Source organism: Canis lupus, chromosome 19 (genome assembly GCF_003254725.2).
Source record: "Canis lupus dingo isolate Sandy chromosome 19, ASM325472v2, whole genome shotgun sequence".
In the NCBI taxonomy this organism is placed as follows: Eukaryota; Metazoa; Chordata; class Mammalia; order Carnivora; family Canidae; genus Canis; species Canis lupus.
Genome location: NC_064261.1, coordinates 15596175 through 15615327, shown reverse-complemented (window position 1 = coordinate 15615327; position 19153 = coordinate 15596175). Strand labels below are relative to the sequence as shown.

The 19153-nt window shown below is 41.1% G+C and overlaps 1 protein-coding gene across 1 annotated transcript in view; it reads left to right on the top strand.

The window, feature by feature from the left end:
- The first annotated feature begins 392 nt into the window (after positions 1-392).
- The window catches only part of FAT4 (FAT atypical cadherin 4), a 176459-nt gene continuing 157698 nt past the window's right edge, over positions 393-19153 (top strand). The window contains exon 1 of the mRNA XM_025420557.3: positions 393-6333. Within this exon, the coding sequence (XP_025276342.3) occupies positions 1159-6333 (5175 nt within the window). The 5' untranslated portion in view covers positions 393-1158. The remainder of the gene's footprint in view (positions 6334-19153) is intronic.

The following is a 19153-nucleotide window of genomic DNA, read 5'->3' as shown; positions in this document are numbered from 1 at the left end:
GTGAAACTGACACGGGACAATAAGAGCCGGGATAACGGGGGCAGGGGCGAGGCGCACGGGAGGGCGCTGCCGACCGCGGCCGCCGCGCCGCCACCCCCCGGGCATGGTGACGGGGGGGCGCTCGGGGACCGCGCGCTGCTCCTGCCCGACCCCCGCCAGGCCGAGGAGAAAGGGGGACGGACCTGCACTCCGCTTGGATGTACAAATAATGAGTCGGCAGAGGTGAAAAAGAGAGAGAAAAGAAAAGAAAAGAAAGAAAAGAGAAGACAAGAGAAAAGGAAAGAAGGGGGGAGATGCTGAGGAGCCCTGGATGCTGCGGGCGCGCGGCCCCCGGCTCGAAGCCGCAGCAGGGGCGGCGGCGGCGGCGGCAGGAGCAGGGGCGCAGCTGAGCGCCCCCGGGTACCCGAGCCCGAGCCCGAGCCCGAGCGCCGGCGCCAGCGCTTGGAACGCGGTCGCCAGCTGCCAGCGCGCAGACGCGGGCGCCCGGGCCTCGGCGGCCCCTTCCGCAGCCCTGATCCCGAGGAGTGACGGGGGCCCTCGAGGCAGTCCCTCGCCTCCAGCTTTGGGGAGAGGGATTCGACCATCTCCCGGGTTCCCCGCCGCTCCCTCCCCCCCGGGCGCAGCCGTTCTTGCCACGCAGCTCCGCCGGCGCTTGTGCTTCCCTCTCCAGTCCCTTCGCCCTGGGTAAGTTCTAAAGTTTCTGAAGAACCATTGTTTGCAATGATTCCTCATATACCTTGAATACAGGCAACCTCTGCCCGGGCGAAAACGCTCAGACTCTCTGCATTCCAAAAAAAAAAAAAAAAAAAGGAAAAAAAAAGGAAAAAAAGAAAGAAAACCCAAAACCCCCACAAAAGCGGAGGGGGACAATGTAGGAGGTTCGCGAAACTTTTCTGGGGGATTCGTCAACGCAGAGGAAGGAGTGTCCCGCGGAATGCCTTGGCGCTTTCCGTCGGGGCATCAGTCTCGTCCTGCACGCCCAGGCGGCTACCTGGAGCCTTTCTCTGAAGCGAGCTGCCTCCGCGGGGCCGGAGGTTCTTTGAAATAGCGGAGCCCTCGAGGCATCGCCGCGCCCTGTGCGGGGCTTCCCAACCGCTGCTGCTACTCTTCTGCATCACTCTCCTTCTCCTCATCACACCGTTCCAGGGAGCCGGGACCATGCGCCTGGCGGCGGACGGGGCGCCCGGGCGCCCTGGGCTCCAGCTGCCCACTCGGCCGGTCTTCCAGCTCCTCCGAGTCCTGTGGCTGCTCTCACAGCTGCCCGGGCCGGCCCGGGTCCGCGGGGCCGAGCAGCGCCAGGTGTTCCAGGTGCTGGAGGAGCAGCCGCCCGGCACGCTGGTGGGCACCATCCAGACGCGCCCCGGCTTCACCTACCGGCTCAGCGAAAGCCACGCCCTGTTTGCCATAAACAGTAGCACCGGGGCCGTCTACACCACCGCCACCATCGACCGCGAGAGCCTGCCCAGCGACGTGATCAACCTGGTGGTGCTTTCCAGCTCCCCCACCTACCCCACCGAAGTGCGGGTGCTGGTGCGGGACCTCAACGACAACGCGCCGGTCTTCCCCGATCCCTCCATCGTGGTCACTTTCAAGGAGGACAGCAGCAGCGGACGCCAGGTCATCTTGGATACGGCCACCGACTCGGACATCGGCTCCAACGGTGTGGACCACCGCTCTTACCGCATCGTCCAGGGCAACGAGGCGGGGCGCTTCCGCCTGGACATCACCCTGAACCCGAGCGGCGAGGGTGCGTTTCTGCACCTGGTGTCCAAGGGCGGGCTGGACCGCGAGGTCACGCCGCAGTACCAGCTGCTGGTGGAGGTGGAGGACAAGGGGGAGCCGAAGCGGCGGGGCTACCTGCAGGTGAACGTGACCGTGCAGGACATCAATGACAACCCCCCGGTGTTCGGCAGCTCGCACTACCAGGCGGGGGTGCCGGAGGACGCGGCGGTGGGCTCCAGCGTCCTCCAGGTGGCGGCGGCGGACGCGGACGAGGGCACCAACGCCGACATCCGCTACCGGCTGCAGGACGAGGGCACGCCCTTCCAGATGGACCCCGAGACCGGGCTCATCACGGTGCGGGAGCCCCTGGACTTCGAGGCCAGGCGCCAGTACTCGCTTACGGTGCAGGCTCTGGACCGGGGCGTGCCTTCCCTCACCGGCCGTGCCGAGGCGCTCATTCAGCTGCTGGACGTCAACGACAACGACCCGGTGGTGAAGTTCCGCTACTTCCCCGCCACCTCGCGCTACGCCTCTGTGGACGAGAACGCCCAGGTGGGCACCGTGGTGGCCCTGCTCACCGTGACCGACGCAGACTCGCCGGCGGCCAACGGGAACATCTCGGTGCAGATTCTGGGGGGCAACGAGCAGCGCCACTTCGAGGTGCAGAGCAGCAAAGTGCCAAACCTGAGCCTCATCAAGGTGGCCAGCGCCCTGGACCGCGAGCGCATCCCTTCCTACAACCTCACGGTCTCCGTCTCCGATAACTTCGGGGCGCCCCCTGGCGCGGCGGCCCGGGCGCGCTCCTCGGTGGCCAGCCTGGTGATTTTTGTGAATGACATCAACGACCACCCTCCGGTGTTCGCGCAGCAGGTGTACCGAGTGAACCTGAGCGAGGAGGCGCCCCCGGGAAGCTACGTGAGCGGCGTGTCCGCCACCGACGGCGACTCTGGCCTCAACGCGAACCTGCGCTACAGCATCGTCTCTGGCAACGGCCTGGGTTGGTTCCACATCAGCGAACACAGCGGCCTCGTGACCACCGGGGCTGCGGGGGGCTTGGACCGTGAGCTCGCTTCCCAGATTGTACTCAATATCAGCGCTCGGGACCAGGGGGTGCACCCCAAGTTTTCCTATGCCCAGCTCGTGGTAACGCTCCTGGATGTGAATGATGAGAAGCCAGCTTTTAGCCAGCCGGAGGGCTACGCCGTGTCTGTGGTTGAGAACGCCCCAACAGGGACAGAACTACTGGTGCTCGGGGCCACTGACAGAGACCTGGGTGACAATGGGACGGTGCGCTTCTCCCTGCAGGAGGCGGAGACTGACCAGAGATCCTTCCGGCTGGATCCTGTGTCTGGGAGGTTGAGTACTGTCGCCTCCTTGGACAGAGAGGAGCAAGCTTTTTACTCCCTGCTGGTCCTGGCCACAGATCTGGGCTCCCCTCCCCAGTCATCGATGGCTCGCATAAACGTGAGTCTCCTGGACGTGAATGACAACAGTCCTGTGTTCTACCCAGTCCAGTACTTTGCTCACATTCAGGAGAATGAGCCTGGGGGAAGTTACATCACTACGGTATCTGCCACTGACCCAGATCTGGGTCTCAATGGGACTGTCAGATACAGTATCTCGGCTGGGGACAGGTCTCGGTTTCAAGTCAATGCTCAGAGCGGGGTTATTTCTACCAGAATGGCCCTAGACAGAGAAGAGAAGACAGCTTACCAGTTGCAGATAGTGGCTACCGATGGTGGCAATTTACAGTCTCCCAACCAGGCGATAGTGACCATCACGGTCCTGGACACTCAAGACAACCCACCCGTGTTCAGCCAGGCCGCCTACAGCTTCGTGGTCTTTGAGAATGTGGCCCTGGGATATCATGTGGGTAGTGTGTCTGCATCCACCATGGATCTCAATTCCAACATCAGTTATCTCATTACTACTGGGGATCAGAAAGGTATGTTTGCTATCAACCAGGTCACGGGGCACCTTACCACGGCAAGTGTGATTGACAGAGAAGAACAATCCTTTTATCAGCTGAAAGTAGTGGCCAGTGGGGGCACAGTGACTGGAGACACTGTGGTTAACATAACAGTTAAGGATTTGAATGACAACTCTCCCCATTTCCTTCAGGCAGTAGAGAGTGTAAACGTGGTGGAGAATTGGCAGGCAGGTCACAGCATTTTCCAGGCCAAAGCTGTGGACCCTGACGAAGGTGTCAATGGCATGGTACTCTATAGCCTGAAGCAAAACCCCAAGAACCTGTTTGCTATCAATGAAAAGAATGGTAATATCAGTCTGCTAGGGCCCCTGGATGTTCACGCTGGTTCCTACCAAATAGAGATCTTGGCGTCCGATATGGGTGTCCCACAGCTCTCCTCTAGCTTCGTCTTAACGGTTTATGTTCATGATGTAAATGACAACCCACCAGTGTTTGACCAACTTTCGTATGAGGTCACCCTTTCTGAGTCAGAACCTGTGAATTCCCGATTCTTTAAAGTGCAAGCTTTTGATAAGGATTCGGGAGCAAATGGTGAAATTGCATACAGCATTGCTGAAGGAAATACTGGGGATGCCTTTGGCATATTCCCAGATGGTCAATTGTATATAAAAAGTGAACTGGACCGTGAACTTCAAGACAGATATGTTTTACTGGTTGTTGCTTCTGACAGAGCAGTGGAACCCCTTAGCGCTACTGTGAATGTTACTGTAATTTTAGAAGATGTAAATGATAACAGACCTCTTTTTAACAGTACCAATTACACATTTTATTTTGAAGAGGAGCAGAGAGCTGGGTCATTTGTGGGCAAAGTAAATGCTATAGATAAAGACTTTGGGCCAAATGGAGAAGTGAGGTATTCTTTTGAAATGGTGCAGCCAGATTTTGAGTTGCATGCTATTAGTGGGGAAATCACAAACACTCGCCAGTTTGACAGGGAGTCTCTTATGAGGCAGAGGGGGACCGCAGTGTTTAGCTTTACGGTCATTGCAGTGGATCAGGGGCTCCCTCAGCCTCTCAAGGATCAGGCCACAGTACATGTTTACATGAAGGATATAAATGATAATGCGCCCAAATTTTTAAAAGACTTTTACCAAGCTACAATATCAGAGTCGGCAGCCAACCTGACACAGGTTTTAAGAGTATCTGCCTCAGATGTTGATGAAGGTAATAATGGGCTTATCCACTATTCTGTGATAAAAGGAAATGAAGAAAGACAGTTCGCTATAGACAGTACCTCTGGTCAGGTGACACTAATTGGCAAACTAGACTATGAAGCAACACCTGCCTATTCCCTTGTAATACAAGCGGTGGATTCAGGGGCGGTCCCCCTCAATTCAACCTGTACCTTAAATATTGATATTTTAGATGAAAATGACAATACCCCTTCTTTCCCCAAATCGACACTGTTTGTTGATGTTTTGGAAAACATGAGAATTGGTGAACTTGTGTCCTCTGTTACTGCAACTGATTCAGATTCAGGTGACAACGCTGATTTACATTATAGTATTACTGGAACTAACAACCATGGGACTTTTAGCATTAGCCCAAACACTGGGAGTATTTTCCTGGCCAAAAAATTGGACTTTGAAACCCAGTCTCTGTACAAATTAAACATAACAGCAAAGGACCAAGGAAGACCTCCTCGTTCCTCTACCATGTCAGTGGTCATACATGTGAGGGACTTTAATGACAATCCTCCCAGCTTTCCTCCTGGGGATATCTTCAAGTCTATTGTTGAGAACATTCCCATTGGAACGTCTGTCATTTCAGTGACTGCACATGACCCTGATGCAGACATTAACGGGCAGCTGTCCTACGCAATCGTTCAACAGATGCCCAGGGGCAACCACTTTGGCATAGATGAAGTCAAAGGCACCATATATACGAATGCTGAAATAGATCGGGAGTTTGCTAATCTCTTTGAGTTAACTGTCAAAGCCAACGATCAAGCTGTGCCTATAGAAACTAGACGCTACGCTTTGAAAAACGTGACCATTTTGGTCACGGACCTCAATGACAACGTTCCGATGTTTATATCACAAAATGCCCTTGCTGCGGACCCTGCAGCCGTGATTGGTTCTGTTCTGACAACAATAATGGCTGCAGACCCAGATGAAGGGGCGAATGGAGAAGTGGAGTATGAGATCATCAATGGGGACACAGACACCTTCATTGTGGATCGTTACAGTGGAGACCTGAGAGTGGCCTCAGCGCTGGTGCCTTCACAGCTGATCTATAACCTCATAGTTTCAGCAACAGACCTTGGCCCCGAGAGGAGGAAATCTACCACTGAGTTGACCATCATTCTTCAGGGCCTCGATGGACCTGTTTTTACTCAACCCAAATATATAACTATTTTGAAGGAAGGTGAACCCATTGGTACCAATGTAATATCAATAGAAGCAGCTAGCCCTAGAGGATCTGAAGCCCCCGTGGAGTATTACATTGTCTCAGTTCGTTGTGAAGAAAAAACAGTTGGGCGTCTCTTTACTATTGGACGGCAAACTGGCGTAATTCAGACTGCAGCCATCCTGGACCGGGAGCAAGGAGCATGTCTTTACCTGGTGGATGTTTATGCCATAGAAAAGTCAACTGCCTTTCCCAGAACACAGAGAGCAGAGGTAATGATTTTGTAGTCATTTCTGAATTATTTGTTGATGTGCTTTTTGGAAAGATCATTCTCTTGTATTTACTTCCTGTGACTTTTTACCTTCATTGCGTATTGTTCATATTACTGACAGGAACGCATATAAAAGGTTCTGTCATAAAAAGTAACAAGAATCACCTAATATTTAACTTTAATCTTGGTCAAAACCAAACAACAAACGGTTTATATTTTATACTTCTCATAGCAATCATATGTATAAGGCCAGGGAGAAATCTGGCCATTCAGAAGTGAAAAAAAAAAAAAAAAAAAAAAAAAAAAAAAGAAAGAAAGAAAGAAAAAAAGAAAAAATCCATTTGTCTCAGCTAAATCAGTGCACTGACTAGACACCTTTCAGTAAGGAAGTCTGCTAGAGAATGGGCAATTTCAGACTTACATTTCTATTCCAAAATGAAGAATTTGGTAGAAATCAGCATTATAGAAAAGCTTTTTGGGAGGAGTGGCAAGACAGTACAGACTGGCAGTTTACATCAGGACAGTATTAACTTTCACATCCTCAGCAGTCTTGGCAGTTTCTTTATAGACAGTGACTAATTTTAACGTGCTGAGCCAAGTTTGGGGAGATTCCTGATTTCATCTGCTTTCACGTTTGAGGCACTATCTTCTGACTTAGGGTAATCCTTTCTCTTCCCTCTTGAATAAAAGCATGTAATATGCTGTGAATTATCAGAGATTAGAGGGTGCTTCTTGATACAAATCTGTGTTTGGTACCATGCTGTAGGCACATGTTGTTCTGTCTGTGGATGGGTAAGAAGTTAGGGTTGCTAGCATATGCCTAAAGAATTCTAAGCTTGGCCTTCTCTGGGGTATATTTTAGGCTACTACCTCTGTGTATTGTTGATTTGCATTTTCATTAAACTACTTCCAATGTTGTTTTGATGATCAACTAGAAATCACATAGCTACACTCTGGAAAGCTCTTGTTCCCTGTTTGCTAAGTTTCTTTTTTCCCTCCTCACTCCCCTCAAAGACATTCTAGTGTCACTCAGCCAAAAACATAAAATATCAAATGTGGTTTGTGATACTTGGCAATAATCCAGGCACAATATACTAGTGAAATTGAGGCTTACGTATTTGTTTTCTTGCTTTCTTTCTTTTTTTTTTTTTTCCCCCTGGGGGGGAGGGGGGCAGGGGATGAGGGTTTTTCTTCATTTAAAATGTTCATTTATTATTATTATCTTTTTGAACCCCTTGTGATTTTTTTCATAATAGCTAGCTGTATCTATTCTGCAGATAGAGCAGCATATTCATGGCCTAGAGGATATTAGAGATATAATTAGAGATATAATTCTTAATAGAGATATAATTCTTAGAGATATAATTCTAACTGAAATTCAGCTTTATCTTATATACATAGCCCTGAAGGGACTTCTAACCCAAATGTCCTCTTTTACCTAATTAGCTTTTTAAAGATCTTAACATGGGTCTTATATGTCGAGCTATTTGGTTTAACTTAGACCATGAATTAAATGTAATTTTATATTGATTTCGGGTTATCCCTCACGTTAGCCAATCCCCTATTTCTACCTTCCTTCTCTGGGATTATTTATTAGATAAAGAGATTTAATTAGTTAGAAAACTGAAATATTTATTAAAAACAGGCAAATAAGTCATTCTAGACTTTAGATGAACTTGTTAAATGGTAAAACAAATTATGTTATTGGTTGCTGTTGTTGTTTGGTTCAGTGCATTACATTTTATTAGAACAACATGGAGAGTGAGAAATAAATGCCCATTGGTATCATTAGATTTATTTTGTATTGTTACGTACTCATTAGATATGCAAAGATCGGCTTGGCTTAAATTTATTAAATGGTGCTGTATCTGCAATAAGCATGAGAATTGAAAAATAATTATTATAAATCATTGTTGGTGATAGGGGATAGTATGTCTGTTACATTTTTCATATCAAATAATATCAATAGAAAAAGTCGCTCATATTTACTGCACCCTGTTTTTCTAAAAGTCTGGGGATAATTCACTGTGATGATTTTTTTTTTTAAGTCAAAAAAACTGTCAGGGTATTTTCTGTGAACTAAAGTGCTGAAATTGTAAACCAAGTTTGAGTTTCCAAGCTCCAACCACTCCTATAATTAAAAGCAAATGTGTTTCTCCAAAGAATATTGAAAGCAGTAGTTGGGAGCTAGAATTTCATATTATTATTGGTTGTATCTTTCAAGTATATACAGTAAAGTTCTTTTCTTCCTTCTGCTCAAACAATTAATATACTGTTACCGTGCAAAAATAAGTGATGTTACCCCTGATTGTCAGAGGTGATTTTTCAGTTGTTTTCAAGTGCAAACTTCACTCCAGTACATTTTTTTTTTTTTTAAATACTTAGGTGCACTGATAGAGGTCTGGGTTGCTTACTCAGGTTTCTGGCTAGAGTCATAGCTGATCACATTCCATGGGCAAGCAGAGGGTCAGTGGGTAAAAGAGAAATGATTTAATCTGCATTCTTTTTCAAGCTCTGACATTTGTGGAGAGAGCTAGGGACTGTGGCTCTGATATTGCTCATCTAGAGATCTGTCCAGCTGTACTCTTTCACTTACCCTACTTATCATATCTAAAACTTTGGCATGGATAGGAGTTGTTCGAGGATGGCTTCTGAGTTGCAGACATAAGATTTATTACAGTTTTGTGTCTTAGTATTCTTAGAAGAGTCTTGATTATGTTAGAACAGCTCATATAAAGTTTGTACTATTTTTCTAGGTTCAAGAAAAAATAGGGATGCAATACTTCAATAGACATTTCTTTTTTTAATATGTGTTGTATAGAAACATGCAACTTAGGGACTTGCTTGTACCTCTAACAAAGCCGGAAGTTTTGTTTCATTGATCTTTATTATCTCAGAGTCTAGCATATACCTGACATATAGTAGGTGCTCAGTACATGTTAGTTAAATGAGATGGTAGAGGAGTTAAGACCAGAATGTTTTCTTTTGCCTCAGGAATCATTCAACAGAGAGAAGCTGGGGAAAGGGGGAAATTAATAAACTTGATCTTAATCCTGAATTGGACTAAGGATGTAAAGACATGCCAATTATCTCTTCTATGAGTGAATTGAGAATTGTCAGAAAACTCAAAGAGGAAAGAGAAACTTAGGTGGGTGGTCTTACATGGAACTTAGGGCTTAAATGGAAGGACATACTGTACATGTGTCCAGGTCACAGTTCTCAAATTTGTTTTTCTTAGTACCCCAGTATGTTCTTAGAAATTGTCAAGGACTTCAAAGAGCTTTTGTTTAGGTGTGTCTTATCTATCAAAATATATCATTTTGAACATTAAAACTGAGAAAAAAATTTAAATATGAAACACATATTTTTACTTCATTAAAAAAAACTTGATTTTACCAAACTTAAAAAAAATAATGAAAAGAGAGACATTATTTTATATTTTCATAAATCCCTTTAATATCTGGCTCAAGAGAACACAGCTGGATTCTCACATCTTCTCATTCATTCCACTGCAGTAAAGTTAAAGTATATGAAAAGAATAAATCCTCATTCAGATCTATGACGTTGATATTCTTTTCATATAACTGTCAGTTTTCTTTTGATACTACACCAGAACTCCACAAGTGGTACTTTCTTAAAATTTACTTGCAATGTGCAGTTTGAAATCCTATTAGTGAACTTTTTATACTTTGTTACGTAAAAATACATTGATCTATCTTGCATTTTGATTATATCATTTTTACCTATTCATGGCTTAGAAATATCAGGAATGGATCATTTGGAAAATACTGGTATAATTGCTAAGAATCTTCTCAAAAAACTCTTTAAATATGAACTGACTCTCAACTTCATGGCAATGGTTAGAAGTTTTTCAAAATTTGAATTTTTACTCAAAAATCTCAAAATTTATTATTAACAACATGTATTATTGTTTACCTTCAAGTGTCAGGCCTCCTTTGTTCATTTGCTAACAAACAAGTTATCTGCCACATACTCAAGTCTAAAAAATTATAGTTTCCCTGTCAGTTGTTCTTTCAGGTAAAAACTGTATCCCATAAGTAAAGCAGCTAGGTTAGCTTGCAGTTGAGTCATATGCATGTTTTTATTTGAGACAACTACAGTACTTAGGTACAGATTAGTGGTTTATGTACATTCTACTATCTGCCACACAAAATATTGAAAAAAACATTGAGATTTAAGGGCCTAGATTTAATGAATTTAATAATTTTGCTATTTCTTCAAAAGATTTTCTTCAGTTTTTAAGTGAAACTGGCATTTTATTTTTACTGTGTGTGCCTAGCTTTGAAGAATACAATTACTGCTAGAATACTTTAGAGCTACTACTTTAATTTGGGCTAAGGCATCAGCAGTTTTATCCATCATTGTTTTTGCACCTCTAGTGTACATGTCAATACAGAGAAAAAGGTAAGAAACGTTTTGCATTATTATGAAGACAGCTTTTTTTTTTTAAAGATTTTATTTATTTATTCATGAGAGATACAGAGAGAGGCAGAGACACAGGCAGAGGCAGAAGCAGGCTCCATGCAGGGAGCCTGATGTGGGACTCAATCCCAGGTCTCCAGGATCACACCCTGGGCTGAAGGCTGCACTAAACCGCTGAACCACCTGGGCTGCCCTATGAAGACAGTTTTGACTTCCCAGGACTCTTTAATAGAACTCTGATGTGTCTCAAGCCCCATGTTTCACTGAGGAGAACCATTGGTCTAGGTAATTAGATTTTTACATTTCAGTTTAAGAAAAGCCACTAGAAATGGTCTATGAAAAGTGTGTTTGGAATAGGTGCATGGACTATGACATTAATAATTAGAAATGAGTTTTAGCAATTGGATAATAAAGTGTTTTCACAGTGAACATCATCAGGATTTCTAAGAGAAACAATGAGACATTTGCAAGATTAGTGCTGAATACCAAGATTAGAAACAATTGTCTTCTAGAAGATTTAGAATTAGAGTTAGTGGGATTCCTGGGTGGCTCAGCGGTTTAGCACCTGCCTTTGGCCCGGGATGTGATCCTGGAGTCCCGGGATCGAGTCCCATGTCGGGCTCCCGGCATCGAGCCTGCTTCTCCCTCTGCCTCTCTCAGTCTCTATGTCTATCATAAATAAATAAATAAATAAATAAAATTTAAAAAAAAAGAATCAGAGTTAGAATCTTAGATTAAATGTCTGTATGTCTTGTGTATCATCCCTCACAAGGCAAAATATGAGCAACAGAACCAGGTAAATAATAATAATAATTATTATAATAACATTTATTGACTACTGCTATGTCCAGTGATTAAGTGCTATGTGCTTTGAGATTATATTATTTGAGCCTCAACATACTGCACCAATGCACTGTTAATATCATTCCCACTTCATAGCTGTGGAAACAGTCTCAGAAAGGTTAAATGATTTGCTTAAATTCAGATAGATAGAAAGGAAAATCACATCCAGATATGGATTAGTCCATTATTTATATCATACCTACTATTCTATAAAGCCAGGGAAATCTGTGGTTTCTGTTAAAAGAAGGAAGGTCCCTTTACTCTATAGATATGAGTATGTATATGTATGTTTTGAATAATCTTGTTTTCATGCCTTTATTTATTGTTAAAAAGTCTTTGAAAATTAGTATTATATGTTGTCTGAACTAAGGGAAACATGGTTTTTACTTGCCTCAATCATGGGCATCAACAGATGCTATATATTTTTATGGTTCAGTTAGTGGTGGTAACAATCTCAAATTGGGACATGTGACTGTTTCTGGAGCAAGGAGAAAGACTCAGAATATGAGGGATGGGAATTGGAGACAAATAAAGAGCATAGGTATTGGTCATGCTTCTTCTAGTCCATAGTCCTGTGCAATTTAGAAGTAGTTGCTGTAATTTATGGAGGTGGAGAATCCATTTTTGGATTGATAGATGATAAATCTTACTCTTCTAGGAATATGATGGAGTTGGAGTGGATGAAATGTGAAGATTATATTAAAAGGAGAAAAACGTTTTATTGCTCTTTCTGCTTTGATCTCCAGTGTTCTTTTTAAAAAGCAACCTGTGATTATTTTCTGGTTTTATTTTTTCTTATCGATATGTTTCTAAATTTATTAAACAAAATATTGTGATTAATTTTTCAAGACGTGTACACATGTGTATTACAAACACCAATACTGATGGCCAATTAAATGGCCAATATCATGCTCCATATTTATATATGGCTTCAGATGCTTGATTTGGTCTTTCTGGTTGGTAATAGATTTCCATAGACATAACTTATTTTCTGATTAATTTAGTCCTTTTTTTTTTTTCCTGGCCTTTATACTACTCATTTTAATTCCTTATTGTTTCAACAGATTTTGAAGAAGCTACTCTAGGAATATTTTGGAAAGGTATATATGTACTTAGCGTTTTATAGAATCAATTCTTCATCATATTGTTTACACCTTTTACTTTGTCATCATTACAATGAAAAACTGCCTAGGAACCTCATTAGTTGTGAGGGCCTATAAAGGATTCCACAGGCCTGAAGGTGGGTCCCCTATTCCAAGAACTAGTAAGTCTAAAGTTCAGCTGTTTATAATATCCATGAAAGTAGGTAGTATTTAGAATTAGGACTGTGTGAGTGGAAATAGGAAAAGAACAACCAGCAAATAATTTAGGCCAAGATGAATTTAAAAGTACTTTAAAGCATCCAAGATATAAAATGTGGTAAATATCTTCTAATATTTTCAGGCTTTAAGCAGTCTGTGACAACAGAGGCCAATTTTAGTAATTAAATAAGGAGGAGAGAGTGTAAGGAGTGGAGACAAGTAAAAGCAGTTCTATTAGAGAAGTATTTTTTTATAAAATACACATATGTAATATATATTATATCTTAACATATATAATATCATATGTTAGCATTTTTGCAACCATTATACAAAGACTGTTGGTGTTAAGATCCTGATACAAAATGAGACAATAAAGTCATGAAGAAGAAAGGTAATCTAATTGGCAGATAATTTATATGTGGTAATCAAGAATCGACCATAGGTACACAGTCTTTTTCAGCTTCCAGACATATGCCTATATTTAAGAAACAATCAGAAGTAAAAACCAAATTTTAGGGAACACTCAGGAAATGTTGAGGGACATGGACAAACCCTGCTAGACAACTGACAGTTGGGAACCATGCTGTTGTTACCGATTATTTGTTTCAGATTATTTGATATTTCTTTTCTGAAATATTTTGTCATTTACAGAGTCTAACATATGTAAAGTGCTTACATCATGTCAGACAAGTGGTAAGCACTGGGCGATGTCTTGCCTTCACAATATTCCTGGAGGTATATATGACGACATCTCACTATTCGAAAATGACAATACTGAGGCTAGTAGAGGGTAAGTTTATGGAGCTGGTTTACAGTGAAAGCACGATTTGAACCCAGCACTCTAATTCCACCATATGTACTTTTAATCCTCTTTCAGCACTAATTAGCACTATGTATTATAAGAATGGTCAATACTTCCTGTAGACTCCTAGGCACACAGTTTTCACTATGTAAAAAGTTGTTTTCATATTTCAATATTTCTTCATACCGCTGACTGAAGAAATAGGGAGTAAATTTAAATTTAGGTAATGATCTAGTAGTAAGATTACTTTAGCTCCCTGTTAATCTTTATTTAGGTTAGGCTTGAAAAAATGGACCTATAATTTGTAAGTTTTTCATTTTGATTTCATAAACTTGAGGTGGGAATATATTTCTATTCTTCCAGATTTATTTTCTTCCCTTTCAGCAAAATTTCTTGAAAAAGTTGCCTATCCCCATTTTCTTTCTTCTCATTATCTTTTAAATTCACCTCATCAGGCTTAACTTCTGCCCCTCCAATGAAAATTGATCTTACCAAGGCCACCATGATAGCCACATTTCAACATCCAATGGTCAGTGCTTAGTGCTCATTGTATACATACTTCTAAGTCATCATATCTTGGATTTTTAATCCTATTTCTTTGACCAATTCCTTCTCAGCCTCCTTTACCAGCTTCTCTCCTTAAATTCTAAATGGAATCAATTATTGAAATCCTCCTTTCAATGTATACTTATTTTCTTGAGGATTTCAATCAATCTTATGATTTTAAATAACATATATTACATTGATGACTCCAAAGTTTTGTTTCTACAATATATATTTCTCCTAAATACCATATTTATATAACCAACTCCATACTCATTATGTTTAATTATTTCTTTCTTTTTTTTTTTTTTTGTTTAATTATTTCTTAATAGATGTTTTAAATGAATGTTTCCAAATCTGAGCTTCTGTTATCTTCCCCAGTAGAAATCTACTTTCTAGCCATCTCTTTCTCAATTGATGTCAATTCCAATCTTCTAATTGTTCAGGTCAAAAAACTTGGAATCATCTTTTTTTTTTAATTTGTATTTATTTATGATAGTCACACAGAGAGAGAGAGAGAGAGAGAGAGAGACAGACAGAGAGACAGAGACATAGGCAGAGGGAGAAGCAGGCTCCATGCACCGGGAGCCCGACATGGGATTCGATCCCGGGTCTCCAGGATCGCGACCTGGGCCAAAGGCAGGCGCCAAACCGCTGAGTCACTCAGGGATCCCTGGAATCATCTTTGATTCCACCCTAAGTAAAATCTGTTTAGCTAATCTTGGATATCTTAAAAATATATTCAGAAGCTGGATCATTTATCACTTCTACCATTACTATCTTGACCTAAGACATTGTCATCTTTTCCTTAGATTATTGAAGACGTTTTCTTATTGATTTCCAACATCCTTTCCTTCTATTCTCTTGCCTTGCTTGATTGCTTTACTCATACTGGTGTCTTTCTATTCCTACAATTTTCTAAATACACACCTGCTTTGGAGCCTTTGCTCCTGGCCCTTCCTTCCTTCTTCATAGAACACTCTTTCCTCTAGATATCTATTTGGATAATTTTCTTCCATTTGGATCGTTTCCTTCCTTCAAGTATTTGCTCATATCTCACATTATAATTGAGAATGAATCTTCCTTTATTAACATCACTGTAGCACCTTCTCATCCTACCTGCTCTCTACTTATCTGCTGTGGTTTTTCATATTCCTCTTCCATAGGATTTACCAGTCTAATGCACCAGCCTCTTATCTCCCAAATGCTAAATGTTGGAATACCCCTGGAATCGGTTCTTGAAATTCTTCCCTTTCTAATCTACAATATTCTGTTGAGGAGCCCAATCAATCTCATTACTTTCAATTATCTATCTATCTATCTATCTATCTATCATCTATCATACATGTATAAGAGTGTGTGTGTGTGTAATATGATTTACAGATCTATAATTTTAATTATGTTTTACCTATCATTCTCCCACCAGAATGTCCTATGTGACCAGCTCTTGTCATTTGCTTTCCTGACTTTTTTTCCTCCTGGCTCTCCTTGCTGAGCTTGCTCAGCAACCACAGTGAGGGCTCTAGGCCCCAGCCTCCAGTGCTTCCTCTGCCTCTGAGTCTGTGTGCTAGCTGTGCCCTCTGCCTGGACTGCTTGCTTCTTGCTTTGCTCACATCTTTTCTCAAAGTCACCTTACAAAGTTCTCTTTCCCTCAAATTCCCTTTTTCTCTTTTCTTCCTTTTGTGTCTCCTTAGACTCTGTCATCACCCAACATAACCATATGTTATTTCTTTATTTTGTTTATGATATGTCTTCTCTCTAAAATATATATTCCATGAGGGGAAAGGCTTGCATCTGTTTATTACTGCTGTATTCCCAATAACTACAATAGGGCTGGGCTCAATTCAGACATTCAGTAAATCTTTGATAAACTAAGGAATCACTGTTGAAAACATTGCAAATACACTGCTTAAAGGCTAGGAACTCAGTCAGAAATGCATGATGAAGTAAAGGAGTCATTTTTCATATCTTAAGCCAAGCTATGGAGCTTCTTCTGAAATTAGTGAAGCTAGCTAATTGGCAAGGACTGATTTTCCTAGCTACAATGACAGTGGCTGTATGACTTGACTGGCTAAGAGTCCTGCAACTCAATATTCAGAAATTGTTGGTGTCAGAAGTACAGTGGGATCACTAATGCTTATTTTGTAGATATTTTTTGTGAAGTAGAACATTTTAGATTATATATCACAATGTAGCTACACCATTACCATGTCTTCTCATTTTCTTGGAACTTACCTAATTCTGCTGTAAAGAGCAAATCTTATCATAAACCATGTTGCTCTCGAGCAAAAAAATGAATACACAGACCCTTTTTAAAAAGATTAGTACTTTCACTATTAATAAATTTAGGTACAGTCTTTTTTCAAATTTGCCATCCTTGATCAACATTTGACATCAGTAATATTAATAAATTTGATTAATAAAATACAGCAGGGAAAATGTTGCTTAATAATTCATCCTGATTGAGGTGTAGTTGGCAGGCTGTATGCTTTCAATTTGGAAGAATCTCAATTCAAATGTTGTTACTGCTACTCTCATTTTTTCATCTGTAAAATTTGAATGACAATACTCATTTCATAACTTATTGCAAGGGGGAAAAAAAGAGATACTCAGTGAAGTTTGTAACTTTCTTCCTCTTTTCTCCAAAGTACAGATATGCACAAAACCATTAACATTAAACTATTAACTTTCTGTGTCTAAAGTGTTTTTGAGTGCAAGCCTTTCTTTCTCTTGATTTCCCTAACAAGTCTGTAAGGAGATAAGTCAGGTGTTCTTTTCATTTTAAGGACAAGGCACAGAGAATTTAATGATTTTTGTGTGTTCACAAATCTAGACAACATCTGGGTTTTTCTGACTTTGGTCAACATGCTTCACATTAAGCCACATTGTCCAGTCTGGGATTAAATTAATGCTGTTTACCCATCCACCATTTTATTGTTGTTGACATAATTCAATAAGAGTTATAGTCCCTAAAGTGAAGTAATTTGTTAATCCGGAAACTTTGCTGAGAAGCTTAGTTGCTTATGAAACAATCAAGTTAAAATATTAGTTTGTTCATTGTCCACTTCATTATGAAGCCTTACATTGATTTAGATGAAGAATGTTCATCTCTCCATTTTTCAGTGATGGTAGTGAAATACCAACTACCATGAAATTGTGTGTTTCTTTGTGGGCTTATTTTGAAAACATTTTTTATCAACTGCTTCATGCAGTTCTCTTAACTGAAGTCAAACTGTCTTCATCAAAGGTTAAACCACCTTTTCTTCAAAACTACTTTGAGTTTTATGAGACATATAAATTCTGATAACTTCTTAAGTTAGAGTTTTCTAATTCATAGTTAAAACATTTCCCTGAAAAGAAAAAAAATGTTTTGCTACTGACTGAAAACTTCAAAATAAGCATATACCCAGAGACAATGTGCATCCTTCTTGCTTGGTGTAGTGTTCTATAGTATATAGTTCTTTGTTCTTTAGTCAAAATAATTTAAGTAGACTTCTGAGTTTATGTTTGGCTTTCTAAAGGCCAAATCAAACAGAAATAAGATCAGGAATAGAAGTCATAGTGTTGTATGGCTAAACATGCACATGCATGTGCAAGAGTGTTAACAAAAAATGTACAGATTTTTCTAAAACTGGAGCCCCAAGAGGAATTTATCTAATAGATACTGAAAAAGAGATGATTTTTTAAAAATGGTACCTTCACTAGTACAATGACAGATTTTCAACCTCGCTTTATTGTGATATCTTTTATTGTGGGGTTATGACAGATTATAAAAATATGATTCTGACAAATTATTTATTTATGGATTAGAAGAGATTCCCATTGGTAAAGTGCTTATGTTTGGCTTTATTTAATGTGGTGAGTTAATATTTTATAGTCCTACAAAGAACATCCCTGTTGGGTTTTTCACATTAACATATTTGCAGCACATCACGGGGAAAACCTGACTTAGAGGGGTTTTCAGTACAATTTTAGCTTAATTTATGAGGAGACTGGTATTTTTAAAGGCAAAATTGTTTAATTTAAGGCAATCATTTAAAACACCTGGCACAAATCTAGCAATCTGTTTCTTAGATTGTGTCTGTTTCTTAGAAACAGATTCAGAGTTACTAAATATTACTTGAATTGATTGTATTGCTTTAATGTAGCATTTTCACCAGTAGCTGCCTGTCCTTTAATTGCTACAAAAAGTTAATTCATCCTTTATTTCTTAAGATGGTACTTTAATTCTCCACTGAGAAGATTAAAATAATAATTCATGTGTATGATTAAGTGGGACAGAACTGCTCGCATTGCAATGCCAACTGAGTATTTTATTACTTTGCATAAAAAGTAGGGAAAGTTATTTGTTTATGCATTGAGGTTGTAATTGGTTACAAGTAAGTAATGAATCCTTAGTATTTGAAGTCCAGAGCCTGGCAGATTTAGAACACCACTTGACCTCTGACTTGCCAGAATATGAAGGAAGTGGGAGTAAAAGTTTGAGTAAAAGTTTTCTTTATAGGACAAGATGGTTTGGGATGGGAGGGACAACACAAGCTTGCCAAAAATTTAGGTCAAACTGAACACAGATGGCTGTAGCTGATAGAGGTGTCTATTATTGTATTTTCTTCTCAGCACTTTTCTATGTGTCAGTGTGTTTATACTGAGATGAAGAATATTTTGTTGCTCAGCAACCTGGAGAAAATACATTCAGAGAATCCATTTTTGTTAAAAATAAATAAATAGAAAGTTGTGGTAGATATTAGATAGTGGAGGATGGGGCAGTACTTCTAGGAAATCATCTAGGAGGGAAGTGTTTATTACACATGTCTAAAATTAAATAAATCACATTGTACATTTTACTTCCTAGCTTGTCCCTACCTTCTGGCTCAAAGTATTTGAAAACA